A 21,636-nucleotide genomic window follows, 5' to 3' on the forward strand; every position below is an offset into this window, starting at 1 on the left:
ACACATGCATTTATCTGATCTTTCAAAAGATGTGACATAATTTTCAAGTTTCAGAAAAATAGTGAAAGACCTTATTTCCACCAATTACTTTTTTTTTAATGTGAAGCTCTATTCCATTGAAAGATGAGTCCTGTATTTTCAAACTCTTCCACTAGAAATTTTTCTTAAATAATCCTGAAAAATAAATGACCCTTGTTCTATTCTATGTTCTATAAAGATTCTATGAAGATTCTATGTTCATTCATGCAAGATATCTTTATTTGTAGAAGCAATAATTACTGAGTGAAAATAATCATACAATTCCTTCATTTACCAAGATTCAGAATATAGAAAAAACATATGGAATTAAAAGCAAACAAACCAATTCAAATATGACCAGATTACAAGGCCTACCACTGGAGGGTTATAAAAATTACAGAAAATTTGTGCCTGTGCATACAAGACTGCCTGGCACCTAGTAGGTGTTCATTAAATGGTAAATGCTTCTGTTCCCCAGGGTACCCACATTGCGTTGATGTGGACACACCAGCAGAGGGAGTTCACAATGTTGTGAGGTTGGATCAGCAGCCTTCCTTCAGCTCTTTAAGCCCAATGGCCCCTTGTTTTTGTTTCTTATCAGACACTAATTACTATTAAATTCATTATATTATTTTTATTATATTAAACTGTGTACTTTTCCCACACATCTAATAAAATGTGGTGGAGATGTTTCTGAAAGGTAACAGTGATGTTCATGAATTTAACAGCAATAACAATAACTTGGAGTAATGAAAAGTGAAATACCCAAGTTTTACAGGAGATATGGGACATGAAAGTACTAAACTTCCAAGACCATTTCCTCCAAGTCAGCTAGGGGCAAACAAGAGTCAAAATATCAAATTAAACATCAAAATTATAAACCATTCTCGAAGTAATTTTTTTCTGGAAAAATATGTTTAAGTGTCATATTCTATGACTTCCTAATAAAAATCTGATAATGGCTGATAATCATGCTCAATTTATGTGAGAAACAGCTCCTATAATCATAGGCCTGAAAAAGCCAGCTATTTAAGTCCTCTATTTCATTTTATTTTAATTACATTTTTTATTTAATAATTGTATTTATTTTACTGTGTTGTATTTAGGAAGACAGTTCCACACAGAGGTGAACAAGTTCTGGCAGTAGAGGCAAGCTTGATGGTTGCAATTTTATGAATCTGAGTTGATCCTGAGACATCACTAGACTTCAGAACCCTAGAAAACCATCCTGCTTGTGAGCATGAACCTAAGATCGGGGTTTCCTTCAGGTGCCTTAGGCCCAAACTTCTTTAAATTCCTACAGAAAACCTATACAAGTATTTTTACTAAGTACAGCAGAAAAAATGTACAGCAACGGATATATTTGCTGTGCATAATTTAAAGAAGGAATGTTTTCTTACAATAATTATAGAATTATTTATACAATAAATAACACATTATATGATTTGTATGTGCCAGGCACACTTTTAATACATGTAAACATGTATATTAAGTCATTTAATTTTCGTTATATCCCTATGAGGCAGGTATTATTATCATTATCCCAATTTCACAGATGGAGAAGCTGAAACAAAGGGAGATTAAGCATCTTGCCCAAAGTCACACTACTTGTAAGGGGGGAAGGAAGGATTCAAACCCATACTGTCATCCACCACCCTACACCACTTTACAATGATTTGCTATTAGTACTTTTCACTGTTAATCAGGGAATGAATCCAAGTATCAACATTATTAATAATCTTATTCTAATTCTATTTCTATAATAACTTATTATATAACATTAACTTCCAACATTAGAAAATAAGGAAAGAAAATTCTCTACTTCCATGGTTTTCAACTAATCTCTTAGACTTAAGCATTCATTTGAAAAAGTATCACTAATATATAGATACCATTTTGAGTGTCTTTGAAACAAGAATAATGCAAAAATGTAAACAGAAAAAAACTCCAGGGAAACCTGCCCTCACTTAATGCTTAGTGGCCAATACTGAAGTTCTGAGCCTGGTTTTGGAATTCACAGGGTAGGATGGAGGAGGAGGTCAGGCTAATAACAAGGTTTAAAAATATGTGAGGGCTTCCCTGGTGGGGCAGTGGTTGAGAGTCCGCCTGCCGATGCAGGGGACACGGGTTTGTGCCCCGGTCCAGGAAGATCCCACATGCCGCGGAGGGGCTAGGCCCGTGAGCCATGGCCACTGAGCCTGCGTGTCCGGAGCCTGTGCTCCACAACGGGAGAGGCCACAACAGTGAGAGGCCCGCGTACCGCAAAAAAAAAAAAAAAGTGAGAAAAATAAAAATCAGTCAGAGAGTCCATGGCATCATTCTGTACCAATCAACGTAGGATCAGACTGAGATGAGGGGTTACCAATAACAGAGGACTTCTTTTCATTCAAAGTTTAAACTGTGGGATAAGATGTTGCAGAGACAATGATTTGCAGACAAAATAATGATATTCTAATAAATACTAGAAAATGGTCACAAGAAAACAGAGAATTAGCACTAGGGTGTGGTAGACCTAGAAAGATTTCACAGAGGGTAGATATTGACAAGAGACTTCTACAAAGGGTATCATTTTAAAAGGACATGTCTAATCCACTTCACAAAATATTTCCTGCAAAAGAGATTTGATAACTAAATCTATACTCTTACTACTTCTGAACATACTCATTGAGAATTACAGTATTTCATATAAATTATATGAAAAAGATTTCAAATCATTAAAAAAAGATTCTTGGGGATAAACTGAGAGCATCAGAACCAACACACTGCATTACTGAGCCCAGTTCTGTCACTTGCAAGTCCACTTCCATATTTAATTTGATATCTCCAGCTCTTCCTAAAATTAAAATCCCCTTGTTTTGAAGACAGTCAGTTCCAAGCTTCCTATCTCAGGAGTGTGTATTCTTAGATTGCCTGGTATGAGTAGGCAGAGTCTAGAACCCAAGGCTGGCCTAGACCTCTTGGAACAATATTGAAATATACAGCAAACCCCAGAGGATCCCACCCAAATCTGAGAAACGCACCCATCCATTTTACATTCACTGAGATTTTACTACATGCTCATCAAAACTGGTCAGAACTGGCTCAATTACTCTTCCAGGAAAACTTCTCTCATCATCCAAACACTTTCTTCTCCCCATTGTGTGTCTCTATCATTATGCATGTTACATTTTCTTGTAAGTAATTATCTGTTTCCCTGTTTCTCCTGTCGCTGAGTTCTTTCAGGGCTTTAGCCATCTTAGCCACCTTTCTATTCCTAGTACCAGCATAAGTAATTGATAAAATGTATTTAATAAATAAAGGAAGAACCCAGTTAAAAGAGTTGACATCTGCCACCAATATTTTCACACTCCTCACTTCTCAACCCTCTGAAGTCTGGTATCACTACTAAAACTGGTCTTACCAAGGTTACTAATGAACCAATTCTCTCTAAATCCAATGAAACCTCCTAAGTTCTTACCTAGCTTGACCTCTTGGCAACTTTTGATACTGCCAACCACTCACCTCTTTATAGAATCTCTCATTTCTCTACTTCCACAGTGCCACATTGACCTGATTTCCTAGCTACCTCTTTGGCTTTTCCTTCTCAATCTGTTTTTCAGGCTCTTTTTTCTTCTCCAATGGTTTTCAACCATGGATGAATATTGGAATAATCTGGGGACCTTTGGAAACTCTTGATGCACTACTAAGGGTTCTGCACCCAATTCCAATGTGTGTGTGTGAAGTTTTTCCACACCATCAACAAGCAATTCTCTGACACCAGGTGGGTGCCCTGCAATTCAACTCCATTGTAACACTATCTAACCTGTAGATAATGTCAGATCCCACAGGTTAAGGGTTCAGTCCTACATGCTCCTTGACATAGGTCTTAGTGATGATTTTTAAAATCTGACACCAAAAGCAAAAGCAACAAAAGCAAAAATAAATAAGTGGGACTACACTATACTAAAATACTTCTGTACAGAAAAGGCAACATACTGAATGAGAAAAAATATTTGCAAATTATGTATCTGATAAGGGGCTAATATCCAAAATATATCAAGAATTCATATAACTCAATAGCAAAATAAGCAAACAATCTGAGTGGAAGACCTGCATAGACATTTTTCCAAAGAAGACATACAGATGGACCAGAGGTACATAAAAACATGCTCGACATCACTAATCATCAGGGAAATGCAAATCAAAACCACAATGAGCTATTACCTCACACCTATCAGAATGGCTATTATCAAAAAGACAAGAGATAACAAACGTTAGTGAGGATGTGGAGGAAAAGGATGTGCATTGTTGGTGGGAATGTAAATTGGTACAGCCACTATGGAAACAGTGTGGACGTTCCTCAAAAAATAAAAGATAGAACTACCATATGATCCAACAATTCCACTTCTGGGTATTTATCAGAAGAAAATGAAAATACTAACTCAAAAAAATATTATGTACCCCCCATATTTATTGCAGTATTATTTATAATAGCCAAGATGGGAAACAACCTAAGTGTCCACTGAAGGATGAGCAGATGAAGAAATTGTGGTACATATATGCAATGGGATATTATTCAGCCATAAAAAAGAATGTAATCTTGTCATTTGCAACAACATGACTGAACCCCGATGACATTATGCTAAGTGAAATAAGTCAGATAGAGAAAGACAAATACTGTATGATCTCTCTTATATGTGGAATCTAAAAAATAGAAGAAAAAAACAAGCTCATAGAGAGAGAGAGAACAGATATGTAGTTGCTAGAGGCAGGGGTGGGGAGGGAGAAATGGGTGAAGGGAGTCAAAAGGTACAAAGAGAAAAATAAATAAATACAGTGCATTACTGAGCAACACCAAAAAATAGCTTATTATCATTTAGTAATTTGTGACCATCTTCTATAGTATTAGGAAATTTAGGCAACTTTAATAAATTAACACAAAACTTCCTTAATGGGTAATAGAACTTTTAAAAGAAACCTGAAAGGTAAAAATACACCGGGTGTATCTGTTTAATAGCTGATTAAAATAGATGAAAAATTTAAAAAGACTGCTTTCCTCCCATACCCCTGCTCCCCCCACACGCACACACTTCAGATGCCAATTTCAAGTCCACCAGCTACTGAAGTTTCCTTTGGTTTGAATAATTTGCTAGAGTGGCTCACAGAACTCAAAGAAGCATTTTACTTACTAGATTACCAGTTTATTATAAAAGGAGGTAACTCAGGAACAGCCGGATGGAAGAGACACATAGGGCAAGGCATGAGGAACTTGCAGGGAGCTTCCAGGTCCTCTCTGAATGCACCACTAGTCCTAAATCTCCACGTGTTCACCAACCCTGTCCTTTTGGGTTTTTATGGAGGTTTCATTACATAGGCATGATTGATTAAACCATTGACCATTGGCAACTGGCTCAACCTCCAGCCCCTCTTCTCTTGCTGGAGGTCAGGAGGATAGAAATGAAAGTTCCAACCATCTAATCATATGGTTGGTTCCACTGGCAACCAGCCACATCCTTAGGTCCTAAGGTCACCTCACTGACATAACAGAAGATATATTTATCACTCTAGAAAACTCCAAGGGTTTTAGGATCTCTGTGCCAGAAATGAGGGAAGACCAAATATATCAATATATTCTTATTATAAATCACAATATCCTACCCTAGACCCACCCCCAGAGATTTTATTAGTTTAGGAGGAGGCCACCAGCACTGGTATTCTTAAACCTCTGCAAGAGAATCTAGGTTGCAGCCAGAGTTGAGCAACACTGTTCTAGCCACCTCTCAAGTTGTAGGAAGCCTCTGGGATCTCTCCTGGGCCTGATGATCTATTCAGTCTAGAGAGTTCCCAGGTTAAACTCATTAATCTCCATGGTTTTGATTACCATCTCTATGCTAATTACCTTCAACTCTGAACTGCCCTATAGACCTCTCCCGCCCTCCAGACCCATACATCCAACTGATTTCCAGATATTTACTTTTACATCTCACAGGACATAGCACCATCATCTATCCAACACCCCAAGTCAAAACCTTGGGTAACATTTTGAAACCTTCTTTTTCATCTCTCGTTTAATAATTACAAAGTCCAGTTCACGGAGACCTGCTCTGCAGGAAAATAGCAGATTTCAGCACTAAGCCAAAGGCCAGTACAGCCACTGTGGACCCCCTGCAGATCTTGCCAGCTTTTGCCCCACAGGTATTAGTAACTGATGCCTGTGTTCCTCCCCACTCCCTTTTCTCTCACTGAAAAGCCCCGAAACCACACCACCAGTCATCCCAGGCCTCTGTGGTTACCCTAGTATAAGAAGCCAGCCACTTGAGCCCCTCCCTGTACCCACCAAAGCCCACGTGCAAGATACCATCCTAGACCCTTGTGGCTGACCCCACCCTTGTGCCGGGCTCAGGGTTCAGCCCTATAGCTGTGCATCTGCGTGCCACCAGCCCTCTGCCCGTCACCAAGCTTCACTGCAGTGCACACACCCAGGGGAAATAGTGCAGCCATGGGGGAGCACACGGACAGCCGGGGCCCCTGTAAGTTTTTGTGGGCCTGCGTCAGGGTCTGCCTTCTGTTGCTCAGCACCACAATGCCCATCTGGAGCCAACACCTCCAACTGTGCATCTGCTACCCCCAGCCCAACACCCAGCACCAGCCTCCACCGCATTGTGCACACACCAAGGAAGAGTGTGAAACCACACATGAGCACGCTGACAGCCAGGGCTTCTTCAGCTTCCAGAGAGCTTACCAAGTTGTAACACAAATAATCCCTGCTTACTTCTCCAACCTATCATCACTTCACACTCCACAGTTCAACTGTATGCATTTTTCTTTCAGTCCAAAGATGCTGCCCTCTCAAGGACCTCAGGGTCTTCATATACACTGTTTGCTCTGTCTGGCACCCTTTCCCATAACCTCTTCCTCTGGCTAACTCTTGATTTTTTGTTGTTGTTGTTTTCAGTTTTCCACTAGAACATCAATTCCTTAGGAAGACATCACCTTAATCTCCTAAACAGATTAGATCTTCTCACCATACTTTCTTATAACAACCTAACCTATAGACGGTAAACCCCTTGGGGCAAGGGCCATGTTTCTTTTGTACACCCAGGTTCTCGCCCTTTGACATCCTTCAATAAATGACCTACAAGCACAATGGATTACCATATCTGGCCCAAGAACTGTTGCCAAAGGAAGAGATTTTTTAGTCAGTAGAAACAGCACCCAGTGGTCAAGTAAACTTTAGGCAAAAAATAAAATACATTTTAGAAAATCTCATCTCTTAAATTAGGTGGAAACCATTCTTTTAGAGATGGAGTTTGGGAAATTGCTGGAAATAAGGAAACAATTCTTGTAATATGATGGTTTATTCATGAAGCTCTCTGTCTTAATTTTGTGCATAATTAGCAATAACAACCTCTGTTCAGGGGTGATTTTTCAAAATGACCAGTCTGTATCAACATCATCTTCATAAGCTACAATTTAAAGAGTATCACAAATGAGAAAGAAAAGGAAAGTTATCAAGGACATATTTGAAGTTTCAACAGTGAGAGGTTTGCTTTTTATTGTTAAGCTAATAATTCCTAAAAATCAGGCAGAAGTGAGAGTGAGGTAATCATTAGTTTAATGACACAAATGCTAATTAATTTAACCTCCTCCAAGTAGGTTATGTAATATAAACCAGGAGGCTGGCTAAGGCAATGTAATTTCCAGGAAGAAATCTGAAGGGGAATAATGATGACTAACTTAATAAACGACTGTTCTTTCTAGTAAGAAAAAGAGGTACAAGGAGAGAGCTTAAAGGTCTAGTAACTATACAACATTGGTCTAGAAAAGTGAAAATTCCAATCATTTTATGCATAGACACTGGGAAGGCACCTGCTAAAAAGTTAGTGTTATTTTACATAGGGAAGTTATGTTTCTCTAGAACAGCGCTGTCTGACAGAAACATAATACAAGTCACTTATGAAATAATTTTACAGTAGTCACATTAAAAAGTAAAAAGGAATAGGTAAAATTGATGTTAATAATATATTTTCTTTAACCTAATACATCAAAAATATTTTCATTTAAAAATGTAATCAATATTAGTTTTAAAATATTTATTTCAACATGTGATCCATATCTAAAAAAAGAGATTTTATGTATATGTATGTGTGTGTGTATGTTTTTCTTTTTTTTTTGGTACTAGGTCTTCAAAAGCCAGAAAGTAATTTGCCCTATAGTACTTCTCACTACAAACTAGCCACATTTCATGTGCCCAATAGCCACATGTGGCTAGTGGCTACTGTACTGGACAGTGTAATTGTATAATTTTAGCCTCTATTACCCAGACAAGTGTGTGTGTGTGTGCGCGTGCACGCACGCGCACGTGTGCACGCCCAAACACACATGTATAATGCTACTAGTGGCAACTTCAAAATAATGAAAGATCTAGTATGCCTTTTGAATGACCAAATAAAGGTAATCTTTTTAGTATAATTTTGTAGCCATTTATGTATTTTATTATGTTCTAATTGTTCAAATACTGGAAATCCATGGATAAATACAGTAATGAAGTCATTATTTGTGATGCCTTAATTTAGCAACCATCTGTGATCAAAGTTTCCTTTTAAAAAACTTAGCAAGGGGGCTTTCCTGGTGGCAAAGTGGTTAAGAGTCCGCCTGCCGATGCAGGGGACACGGGTTCGTGCCCCGGTCCGGGAAGATCCCACATGCCGCGGAGCGGGTGGGCCCATGAGCCATGGCCGCTGAGCCTGCGCGTCCGGAGCCTATGCTCCGTAACGGGAGAGGCCACAACAGCGAGAGGCCCGCATACAGGAAAAAAAAAAAAAAAAAAACTTAGCAAGGATGCAAAGCACCTGAGTGGAAAAGCAACTGAACCTGTGGAAATCACTATGGCCTCCCCAGACACGGAGTCTTCATGAACAAGTTTGGATTCAGACCCTCCTGATGGGGAGACTACCTTCCTCTGGTTCACAGAGAGCAGTACCAAGGAAGTGAGGGGAGACACACTTCTTAGGCAGGCAGGAAGGTGGAAGAAGCCTGTTTGCACACAGGAAGAAATGCACCTCTTCTACAGTCAATTCACTTCACTAAAAGGGGTATCTCATTCTCGACATCTCATACCCTGAACATTCTAGATAAACAGGCATTTGCTGCTCACTTCTGATTATGACTACAGTGAATATACCATAGTATGGGACATTAGCCACTGCAGGGAAGAGGGGTTAGGAAGTGGGGGGAAGGGTATTGACTCCTCTTCTGAGGGAATGAGTCTATCTGAATCAAACTTTGATCTGAAATTCTGAGACCTAAAGACTAGTCCATGTAGATAGCACTTTGAATTGTGTAGGAGATTGGCACCATTTTAAGAGATCTCTCAACTTCATCTCTTTGATAGCAAATTAGGCCATGAATGAAAGAAAACATTTTATGACACGGCAGTCATAGATGAATCTTTAGTTATTATAAGATTTTTTGGAAACAGATGGAAGTCTATGTGAAGACACAGGGAAAAGAAAGCCATTTATCTACAAGTCAAGGAGGGAGACCTCAGAAGAAACCAACTCTGCTAAAACCTTGATTTTGGACTTCTAACCTCTAGAATTGTTTTCCGAATTGAGACAAAATTGATCACGGAAATATTGCCAGAATTCACATGAAGGAGAATGGAGACCACTTCTTCAAAAGGTGAGACACAGCCACCCCCCGCCACTGCAGAAGACCCTCCAACACTAGCAGCCGTGTGGATGAAAGGCTCTTGGTGCTGCAGCCAGGAGTCAGTGCTGTGCTTCTGAGGTGGGAGAGCCAACTTCAGGACACTGGTCCACAAGAGACCTCCCAGCTTCACATAATATCAATCGGTGAAAATCTCCCAGAGATCTTCATCAACAACACTCAGCTTCACTCAATGACCAGCAAGCTACAGTGCTGGACACCCTATGCCAAACAACTACCAAGACAGGAACACAAACCCACCCATTAGCAGAGAGGCTGCCTAAAATCATAATAAGGCCACAGACACGCCAAAACACACCACCAGACGTGGACCTGCCCACCAGAAAGACAAGATCCAGCCTCATCCACCAGAACACAGGAAATAGTCCCCTCCACCAGGAAGCCTACACAACCCACTGAACCAACCTTAGCCACTGGGGACAGACATCAAAAACAATGGGAACTACGAACCTGCAGCCTGCAAAAAGGAGACCCCAAACACAGTAAGATAAGCAAAATGAGAAGACAGAAAAACACACAGCAGATGAGGAGCAAGAAAAAAACCCACCAGACCTAACAAATGAAGAGGAAATGGGCAGTCTACCTGAAAAAGAATTCAGAATAAAGATAGTAAAGATGAACCAAAATCTTGGAAACAGAATAGAGAAAATGCAAGAAACATTTAACAAGGACCTAGAAGAACTAAAGAGCAAACAAGCAATGATGAACAACACAATAAATGAAATTAAAAATACTCTAGAAGGAATCAATAGCAGAATAACTGAGGCAGAAGAACGGATAAGTGACCTGGAAGATAAAATAGTGGAAATAACTACTGCAGAGAAGAATAAAGAAAAAAGAATGACAAGAACTGAGGACAGTCTCAGAGACCTCAGGGACAACATTAAACTCACCAACATTTGAATTATAGGGGTCCCAGAAGAAGAAGAGAAAAAGAAAGTGACTGAGAAAATATTTGAAGAGGTTATAGTTGAAAACTTCCCTAATATGGGAAAGGAAATGGTTAATCAAGTCCAGGAAGCACAGAGAGTCCCGTACAGGAAAAATCCAAGGAGAAACACGCCAAGACACATATTAATCAAACTAACAAAAATTAAATACAAGAAAACATATTAAAAGCAGGAAGGGAAAAACAACAAATAACACACAAGGGAATCCCCATAAGGTTAACAGCTGATCTTTCAGCAGAAACTCTGCAAGCCAGAAGGGACTGGCAGGACATATTTAAAGTGATGAGGGAGAAAAACCTACAACCAAGATTACTCTACCCAGCAAGGATCTCATTCAGATTCGATGGAGAAATTAAAACCTTTACAGACAAGGAAAAGCTGAGAGAGTTCAGCACCACCAAACCAGCTTCACAACAAATGGTAAGGGAACTTCTCTAGGCAAGAAACACAAGAGGAGGAAAAGACCTACAACAACAAACCCAAAACAATTAAGAAAATGGTAATAGGAACATACATATCGATAACTACCTTAAATGTAAATAGTTTAATGCTGCCACTGAAAGACACAGACTGGCTGAATGTATACAAAAACAAGACCCATATATATGCTGTCTACAAGAGACCCACTTCAGACCTAGGGACACATACAGACTGAAAGTAAGGGGATAGAAAAAGATACTCCATGCAAATGGAAACCGAAAGAAAGCTGGAGTAGCAATTCTCATATCAGACAAAATAGACTTTAAAATAAAGACTATTAGAAGAGACAAAGAAGGACACTACATAATGATCAAAGGATCAATCCAAGAAGAAGATATAACAACTGCAAATATTTATGCACCCAACATAGGAGCACCTCAATACATAAGGCAAATACTAACAGCCATAAAAGGGGAAATCGACTGTGACACATTCATAGTAGGGGGCTTTAACACCCCACTTTCACCAATGGACAGATCATCCAAAATGAAAATAAATAAGGAAACACAAGCTTTAAATGATACATTAAACAAGATGGACTTAATTGATATTTATAGGACATTCCATCCAAAAACAACAGAATACACATTTTTCTCAAGTGCTCATGGAACATTCTCCAGGATAGATCATATCTAGGGTCACAAATCAAGCCTTGGTAAATTTAAGAATATAAAATCGTATCAAGTATCATTTCCAACCACAACGCTATGAGACTAGATATCAATTACAGGAAAAGATCTGTAAAAAATACAAACACGTGGAGGCTAAACAATACACTACTTAATATATTGCGAAGTGATCACTGAAGAAATCAAAGAGGAAATCAAAAAATACTTAGAAACAAATGACAATGGAGACACGACGGCCCAAAACCTATGGGATGCAGCAAAAGCAGTTCTAAGAGGGAAGTTTATAGCAATACAATCCCACCTTAAGAAACAGGAAACATCTCGAATAAACAACCTAACCTTGCACCTAAAGCAATTAGAGAAAGAAGAACAAAAAAACCCCCAAAGTTAGCAGAAGGAAAGAAATCATAAAGATCAGATCAGAAATAAATGAAAAAGAAATGAAGGAAACAATAGTAAAGATCAATAAAACTAAAAGCTGGTTCTTTGAGAAGATAAACAAAATTGATAAACCATTAGCCAGACTCATCAAGAAAAAAAGGGAGAAGACTCAAATCAATAGAATTAGAAATGAAAAAGGAGAATTAACAACTGACACTGCAGAAATACAAAAGATCATGAGACATTACTATAAACAACTCTATGTCAATAAAATGGACAACCTGGAAGAAATGGACAAATTCTTAGAAATGCACACCTGCCAAGACTGAATCAGGAAGAAACAGAAAGTATGAACAGACCAATCACAAGCACTGAAATTGAAACTGTGATTTAAAATATTCCAACAACAAAAAGCCCAGGACCAGATGGCTTCACAGGCAAATTCTATCAAACATTTAGAGAAGAGCTAACACCTATCCTTCTCAAACTCTTCCAAAATATAGCAGAGGGAGGAACACTCCCAAACTCCTTCTACGAGGCGACCATCACCTTGATACCAAAACCAGACAAGGATGTCACAAAGAAAGAAAATTACAGGTCAATATCACTGATGAACATAGGTACAAAAATCCTCAACAAAATACTAGCAAACAGATTCCAACAGCGCATTAAGAGGATCATACACCCTGATCAAGTAGGGTTTATTCCAGGAATGCAAGGATTCTTCAATATACACAAAGCAATCAATGTGATACACCATATTAACAAATAGAAGGAGAAAAACCATATGGTAATCTCAATAGATGCAGAGAAAGCTTTCGACAAAATTCAGCACCTTTTTATGATAAAAACCCTCCAAAAAGTAGGCATAGAGGGTACATGTAAAAGTATGAGATTAGATCACTCCCTAACACCATACACAAAAATAAACTCAAAATGGATTAAAGACCTAAATGTAAGGCCAGAAACTACCTAACTCTTACAGGAAAACATAGGCAGAACACTCTATGACATAAATCACAGCAAGATCCTTTTTGACCCACCTCCTAGAGAAATGGAAATAAAGACAAAAATAAACAAATGGGACCTAATGAAACTTCAAAGCTTTTGCACAGCAAAGGAAACCATAAACAAGACCAAAAGACAACCCTCAGAATGGGAGAAAATATTTGCAAATGAAGCAACTGACAGAGGATTAATCTCCAAGATTTACAAGCAGCTCATGTAGCTCAATAACAAAAAAACAAACAACCCAATCCAAAAATGGGCAGAAGACCTAAAGAGACATTTCTCCAAAGAAGATATACAGACTGCAAACAAACACATGAAAGAATGCTCAACATCATTAATCATTAGAGAAATGCAAATCAAAACTACACTGAGGGCTTCCCTGGTGGCGCAGTGGTTGGGAGTCAGCCTGCTGATGCAGGGGGCGTGTGTTCGTGCCCCGGTCCGGGAGAATCCCGCATGCCGCGGAGCAGCTGGGCCTGTGAGCCGTGGCCGCTGGGACTGCATGTCCGGAACCTGTGCTCCGCAACAGGAGAGGCCACAACAGTGAGAGGCCCGCGTACAGCAAAAAAAAAAAAAAAAAAACTACAATGAGATATCATCTCACACCGGTCAGAATGGCCATCATCAAAAAATCTAGAAACAATAAATGCTGGAGAGGGTGTGGAGAAAAGGGAACACTCTTGCATTGCTGGTGGTACAGCCACTATGGAGAACAGTATGGAGGTTCCTTAAAAAACTACAAATAGAGCTACCATATGACCCAGCAATCCCACTACTGGGCACATACCCTGAGAAAACCATAATTCAAAAAGAGTCATGTACCAGAATGTTCATTGCAGCTCTATTTACAATAGGCCAGAGATGGAAACAACCTAAGTATCCATCATCAGATGAATGGATAAAGAAGATGTGGCACATATATACAATGGAATATTACTCAGCCATAAAAAGAAACGAAATTGAGCTATTTGTAATGAGGTGGATAGATCTAGAGTCTGTCATACAGAGTGAAGTAAGTCAGAAAGAGAAAGACAAATACTGTATGCTGACACATATATATGGAATTCAAGAAAAAAATGTCATGAAGAACATAGGGATAAGACAGGAATAAAGACATAGACCTACTAGAGAATGGACTTGAGGATATGGGGAGGGGGAAGGGTAAGCTGTGACAAAGCGAGAGAGTCACATGGACATATATACACTACCAAACTTAAAACAGATAGCTAGTGGGAAGCAGCTGCATAGCACAGGGAGATCAGTTCTGTGCTTTGTGACCACTTAGAGGGATGGGATAGGGAGGGTGGGAGGGAGGGAGATGCAAGAGGGAAGAGATATGGAAACATATGTATAACTGATTCACTTTGTTATAAAGCAGAAACTAACACACCATTGTAAAGCAAGTATACTCCAATAAAGATGTAAAAAAAAAAAAAGAAATCTCTGGCATTCCTATACACTAATGATGAAAAATCTGAAAGTGAAATTATGAAAACACTCCCATTTACCATTGCAACAAAAAGAATAAAATATCTAGGAATAAACCTACCTAAGGAGACAAAAGACCTGTATGCAGAAAATTATAAGACACTGATGAAAGAAATTAAAGATGATACAAATAGATGGAGAGATATACCATGTTCTTGGATTGGAAGAATCAACATTGTGAAAATGACTCTACTACACAAAGCAATCTACAGATTCAATGCAATACCTATCAAACTACCACTGGCATTTTTCACAGAACTAGAACAAAAAATTTCACAATTTGTATGGAAACACAAAAGACCCCTAATAGTCAAAGCAATCTTGAGAAAGAAAAATGGAGCTGGAGGAATCAGGCTCCCTGACTTCAGATTATACCACAAAGCTACAGTAATCAAGACAGTATGGTACTGGCACAAAAACAGAAATACAGATCAATGGAACAGGATAGAAAGCCCAGAGATAAACCCACGCACATGTGGTCACCTTATCTTTGATAAAGGAGGCAGGAATGTACAGTGGAGAAAGGACAGCCTCTTCTATATATGGTGCTGGGAAAACTGGACAGCTACATGTAAAAGTATGAGATTAGAACACTCCCTAACACCATACAGAAAAATAAACTCAAAATGGATTAAAGACCTAAATGTAAGGCCAGACATTATGAAACTCTTAGAGGAAAACAAAGGCAGAACACTCTATGACATAAATCACAGCAAGATCCTTTTTGACCCACCTCCTAGAGAAATGGAAATAAAAACAAAAATAAACAAATGGGACCTAATGAAACCGCAAAGCTTTTGCACAGCAAAGGAAACCATAAAGAAGACAAAAAGACAACCCTCAGAATGGGAGAAAATATTTGCAAATGAAGCAACTGACAAAGGATTAATCTCCAAAATTTACAAGCAGCTCATGCAGCTCATTATCAAAGAAACATACAACCCAATCCAAAAATGGGCAGAAGACCTAAATAGACATTTCTCCAAAGAAGATATACAGACTGCCAACAAACACATGAAAGAATGCTCAACATCATTAATCATTAGAGAAATGCAAATAAAAACTACAATAAGATATCTCACACTGATCAGAATGGCCATCATCAAAAAACCTAGAAACAATAAATGCTGGAGAGGGTGTGGAGAAAAGGGAACACTCTTGCATTGCTGGTGGGATTGTGAATTGGTACAGCCACTATGGAGAACAGTATGGAGGTTCCTTAAAAAACTACAAATAGAACTACCATATGACCCAGCAATCCTACTACTGGGCATATACCCTGAGAAAACCATAATTCAAAAAGAGTCATGTACCAAAATGTTCATTGCAGCTCTATTTACAATAGCCAGGAGATGGAAGCAACCTAAGTGTCCATCATCGGATGAATGGATAAAGAAGATGTGGCACATATATACAATGGAATATCACTCAGCCATAAAAGGAAATGAAACTGAGTTGTTTGTAGTGAGGTGGATGGGCCTAGAGTCTGTCATACAGAGTGAAGTAAGTCAGAAGGAGAAAGACAATACCGTATGCTAACACATATATATGAAATCTAAAAAAAAAAAAAAAAATGTCATGAAGAACCTAGGGGTAAGACGGGAATAAAGACACAGACCTACTAGAGAATGGGCTTGAGGATGTGGGGAGGGGGAAGGGTAAGCTGTGATAAAGTGAGAGAGTGGCATGGACATATATACACTACCAAACGTAAAACAGATAGCTAGTGGGAAGTAGCCGCATAGCACAGGGAGATCAGCTAGGTGGTTTGTGACCACCTAGAGGGGTGGGATAGGGAGGGTGGGAGGGAGGTAGACACAAGAGGGAGGAGATATGGGGATATATGTATATGTATAACTGATTTACTTTGTTATAAAGTAGAAACTAACACACCATTGTAAAGCAATTATACTCCAATAAAGATGTTAAAAAAATTTTTAAAAAGATTTTTTGGTTGGGCCAACAAAAAATATTTTTCATTGTGTTTCAACTGTTACCTTTTCATTTACACATTTAACTTTTGGTTTCATCTATAAACTGTCCGTATTTATAACCTCAACCTGCCTATAACAGATAACATGCAGACATAGATTTAAGTAGAAAATAGAGATAAAAAATAAACTAATATTTTTTGAATGTCAGTTGTATGTCAGGTACTGAGCTAAGCATTTTGCATATGTTATAGTCACCCATATTTGAGACAGAACAACTGAAGGCATCTTATATAGACGATTGTGTATGTATTTTTTCCTTGAAAATTCTTCATAAAGAATACTACGTAGTCCACAATCCTGAGAATTTTTAAATGTCTTTAGTTACCGATGTATTATTTTCAGTGTTTCCTTTCTAGTCGTTATCCTCAATCCCTTATTTTACAGCTTCAAGTTACTTCTGAGTCTGTGCTGAATTGAAACACACAATTTCTTCATATAAGGAAGAGAAGATATATCGTTTGAAATGTTATATGAGAAGTAATTTCAGTCAACTCTTTTGCAAATGTTCATAGCTATTACTACAGCTATTAGTTTTTCAACCAGTTGACTGACTAGAAATCTTGTCTTCCTTTTTGCCTTTCATCTCAGTAGAAACCTTTTTATTGATCAAAAATTTGAAAGTTAAAAATATCCCTTTGGCTTGTCATTTCTAATTAATTCTCTTATTCACCAATCAGGTCGATGACAAACTTTCACTTTGCTTTTATTCATTTATCCATCCAGTACATCTTCACTTAATTCATGTTTGTTGAACATCTACCATGTGCACCTTTTTCTGTGGATATTTCTGTAGTCAACCCCTATGCTCCATGTGCCCAATCAGTGTAGGTTTTCCTTCAATTTTGACAGGTATTATCATCTTAAATTTTTAATTTTATATAATATTATGACAGGATCTTTCCAGTTAAATACAGACATCTAGAAATAGATTCAGTGCCCTTCCAGACAGGAAGTAGGAGCTAAATACCAGTAGTTATAATGTCATGAATCAGGAAACTATGACAGGACAACAAAAATAAAACATTCCCTCCTGAGACCCTGTCAAGATCCTCTGGCAGATCAAGACTGTCTGCTCCGCTCCCTAATTCTTCATCCTACAAGTCTCTCATGCAATGAAAATTATACTTTGCAGAATTATTCCAAATGGATAGGTCTGTGAATATGTTATGCTTTCCTAGTCTGCCTTTGGGGATGGAAGATGCTTAATGAGAGGCTGGGGCCTATTCTACACACTGTAGACAACTCCTAGACTCTTACGGATGCTGAGTCAAAAATAAACTTCCGTTATGTGCATACTCTATTTGACTTCATTCTCAATGAAGGGAAGCCGCTTCCCAGTTTGAGAAAAAGCAGAGATTACAACCAAAAATGGGGGGAGGGGAGTGTTAAAGATTCAGTAACTAACTTATCCCAAAAGTCCATTGATAGCAAAGATAAATAGGAAAAAGGTACCAATTATGACCTTTTATTCACCATTCACAGATGACTCATCAGCTCAGCAGACAACATATCGGACTCGTCATTGAATTTTATTTTCACTGAAGATGCATACATGAAAGAAAGGCGCTTGGACTTTGGACCCAGGCAGACCTGACTTTGACTTGAGGTCCCATCTTCCATTCACTAACTGAATAACTTCAAAAAAGTCCTTGCAACTCTCTGAGTCATAGAGTCCTCAGGTGTAAAGTAAGAACAATGCCAACCATGATCCAGTGGTGTTTTGCGGAAAACAAGAAACATATATAGCAGTTCCTAACAATGCTTGAAGCAAGATAGGGTCTGAATTGATATTAGTTCCCCTTTCTTACCCCATGTGTCTATGCAAAGCGTATTTGCTTTTGGCTTTGAAACATGAACTTTCTCCTCTCCCCCATCAGAATGCATTTTTCAAGCTGTCACAAATCTAAGAAGAGACACTAAGAAATGATTTCAAATAGAGGTATCCATTTAACATCAGAGTTTTTGGAAAGAAAAATTAATAATTATATGTTAAACTTCGTTTTATTTATATTAACGGTGCAGATGCCAATTTTTTCTTGTGCTCTCCTTTTACATTTCATATCTAAGTAAAACTGTATCGTTTTCTTTTTCAGAAAGCCCTTGGGCTAAATGACAGGGTATGGGATCAATTTCAACTGCTATTCCTGATCTACCCCTTAGCCTGTTCTTTAACAAGGCTGATAGGTCAAAGATAGAAATAAAATTCTCAAGTCTTGGCTTAGCTGGATCCTGTCCTTAACGTGCTGAGAGACTTTAAGATGTGTTTTACACTTTGCGGGGGAGGGGGGGTTGCGGAGGGGAGAGGTGAGGAGAAGGTTTTATAAGAAATTTTTCTCCACATAGTTTGGTCAGAGTACTGCAATCATCGTCATAAGCAAAAGGGAGAACAATATTGACAGAAAGGAGACCACTTTTATGTTTAGAAGGGAAGATGGCATAGAGTTAACAGTGAAAATCATTCGCTTTAAACTAGAATAGGCAACACAAGTTTTTCCAGGACTTCTGCTACCGTGGGGCTCACAAGTGTGTGTGTGTGCGTGTGTTGGGGGGAGTGGGTCCCTAGCTCCCGGCCCCAGGTCCAACTCACCCAGCTGGAGCTGTTCGCACGTCCGCTCTGGGTTCTTTCCAATCCTGCATCTGTAAATCGCCCCAGGATTGACCACTGAAGTGTTGGCGAGCCAGCTGGCCGTGGGCGCCCCGACTACGAGCCTAAAGTGAGCAATGGGCACGTGCGCGCAGACGTGAGCCGTGCTGCCCACTGAACTCCGGGTCTTCACGGACTCCTCCGCCCACCACTCCGCGCACCCAACCCGCCACCCCAAACTCCAGGGCCTGGCGCCAGAACGCACCCCGGGTGCTGCCACCCCAAGATAAGTTAGTTTCCCGGGCACTTCTCTAGCGAGCTGGCCGTCGCAGGGTTCCCCTCCTGCCTCCCGCGGAGGGAGGAAAGTTTGAACCGGGCAGGGAATCCCTGAGGCGCCTTTCGCTCGCTGCTCTGAGATGCCGAGGGCGCCGCCTCCGACCCCACTCACCATCGGTTTGCCCCGTGGCTGTGCAGCACCACCGAGTAGCCGAACAGGGTGTCGGCGGGGCCTTTGTAAACCACTGCGCTCTCGGTGTCCACGTTGTAGGGGCGCCCGGTCGGGACTCCCAAGCACAGCAGTAGCATCACCGCCTCCCATACGGCGGCCCCTCGGGGGCCCGGCCCGCACCTCGCTTCCGCAGCCATGCGCTCTCCGAGGGGAACATTCAACACCAAACGGCCACTGTCCGTCCCAAAGTTGCGCGGGATGAGACGGTCGGCCAAGGGGAAGAGCGCCCCAAGAGAAGAGGCTCAGCGTGTCCGGCGCAGGCGGGCGGGCGGAACGAGGGTGGGGGGGGAGGGACAGAGGGAGGGAGGGAGGGAGGGGAAGTCAGGCCGCGGCGGGCGGAGCGATTAGAGGTGGCGGGGATGCTGCGCGCCCGCCGGCCCCCACGCCCCGTTTCTGCAGTCTGGAGGTGCGGTGCTCACGTGGTTCCGGGGCGCGGGCCGCTGGGTGGGGTCCCGGGCGCAGTGCGGAGGCGCAGGACCCGATGCCGTCTCCCCGCGCGTGAGACTGTAGGGGGCGCTAGGGGACCTTGGCTGCGCAGAACGCGCGTCCAGGCCGGGGCCTCCTAGTCCCGGAGCACGGGATGACTCCGGGCTCCCGGGACTGCAAGAGTGGAGCCGGAAGGGGTCCGGGGCTTAGCCTTTTATCCGCGTTTGTGGCCTAGATGTTAGCGGCGTGGCCCCAATCCGACCCGCGTGCGCCTCACTATGAACGCAGAGGCTCCTCGGCCTGCCCGGAGTGGCCCAAAGGCCGGCCACAAACCTGGGCGCCGGGAGGGACTGGGGCAGGGAACTGTCCTGATCTTTCGTTGATAGTTAAGCGGTATACGTGATTTGGGGGGCAGAAGCAACCACTGGGGAGCCACAGATTAAACACAAAGCGCACTCCCTGAAGGCGCCCGATAAAGTTATGGTATATCACTTCAAGACTCAGAACCCTACACCCTTCTATGCCCACTTCCTTCCTCCCCATACTTCCTCTTAAGTCCGGGCTGCTTGCTTGAGGAGCAGTGGCTCGAGCTGAAAGGCACAGGCAGGCAGTTTAGGTTGTTGCTGAGTCCAAGGGCGAGTCTGGGCTAAGGAAGCACTGTGACTTGCCTCACTTCAACGGATTCCTCCCTCTGGTTCTTGATGCTCCCCCTTTCCATCAGCATCCACTCAGTTCCTCCGGATACACCTGCCATCAGGGCTTAGACCCAGCTGAGGTCAAGAAACAGACACCATAATGAGCCTCTGAAAATGCGCTGGGGGCCCACAGCACAACACACCTGAACCGGGTTTGATTCTCGTCCTAATTAATCCAGGTGTGCCTCAGGTTTCTTTCTAGAGCAACCAGAGACAGCCATAGATAATTAGGCCGGTATTTGCAGGAGATGCAGGTACAGTTATTAATTATTACTGTATGAAAAAAAAAGAGAAAGAAACAGCATTCATCAAATGGTGTGTGTGTGTGCATGTGCATTAAAACCATACTGAAATAGCACCTCTGAAGTTGTAAAGGCAGACACGTAATTAAAATACTTGTTCATTTACTCAGCATATTCACTGAGCAGGCACTTTGCTAGGTCCACAGGATGCCACGGTGAACAAGGCAGGACCAGCTTTCAGGAAAATTTTCCGTCAAGTGGTAGACAAACATTACTAACTAGAGAAAGTTCTGGATGCTTTAGGGACAGTTAGAGTTGAAGGACAAGGAGGGTTGTTAGGCTAAAGCACTTTGAAAGGAGGGATGTGGGACAGGGCAAGCAGGGCCAGGCAGAGGAAGCAGAAGAGGTGGTTTGGCTAGAGCAGTTAGCGGCTCCCAGACAGGATCGTACAATATGAGGCTGAGTAGGGAGGCAGGGACACGCTGTGAACCTCCTAAGCCAGGTTAGGAGTGTTTATGC

At 40.9% G+C, this 21,636-nt stretch overlaps 1 protein-coding gene across 1 annotated transcript in view; it reads right to left on the reverse strand.

Moving 5' to 3' along the window:
• ITGA4 (integrin subunit alpha 4) overlaps positions 1 to 20,319 on the reverse strand; it is an 88,575-nt gene extending 68,256 nt beyond the window's left edge. The window contains exons 1-2 of the mRNA XM_081241850.1: positions 19,695 to 20,319; positions 19,250 to 19,371 (exon numbers count right to left, since the gene is read on the reverse strand). Of these exons, the coding sequence (XP_081097976.1) occupies positions 19,250 to 19,371; positions 19,695 to 19,891 (319 nt within the window). The 5' untranslated portion in view covers positions 19,892 to 20,319. The remainder of the gene's footprint in view (positions 1 to 19,249; positions 19,372 to 19,694) is intronic.
• Positions 20,320 to 21,636: the final 1,317 nt, after the last annotated feature.

Source organism: Mesoplodon bidens, assembly GCF_964165515.1.
Source record: "Mesoplodon bidens genome assembly, chromosome: 8".
NCBI classification, from domain to species: domain Eukaryota; kingdom Metazoa; phylum Chordata; class Mammalia; order Artiodactyla; family Ziphiidae; genus Mesoplodon; species Mesoplodon bidens.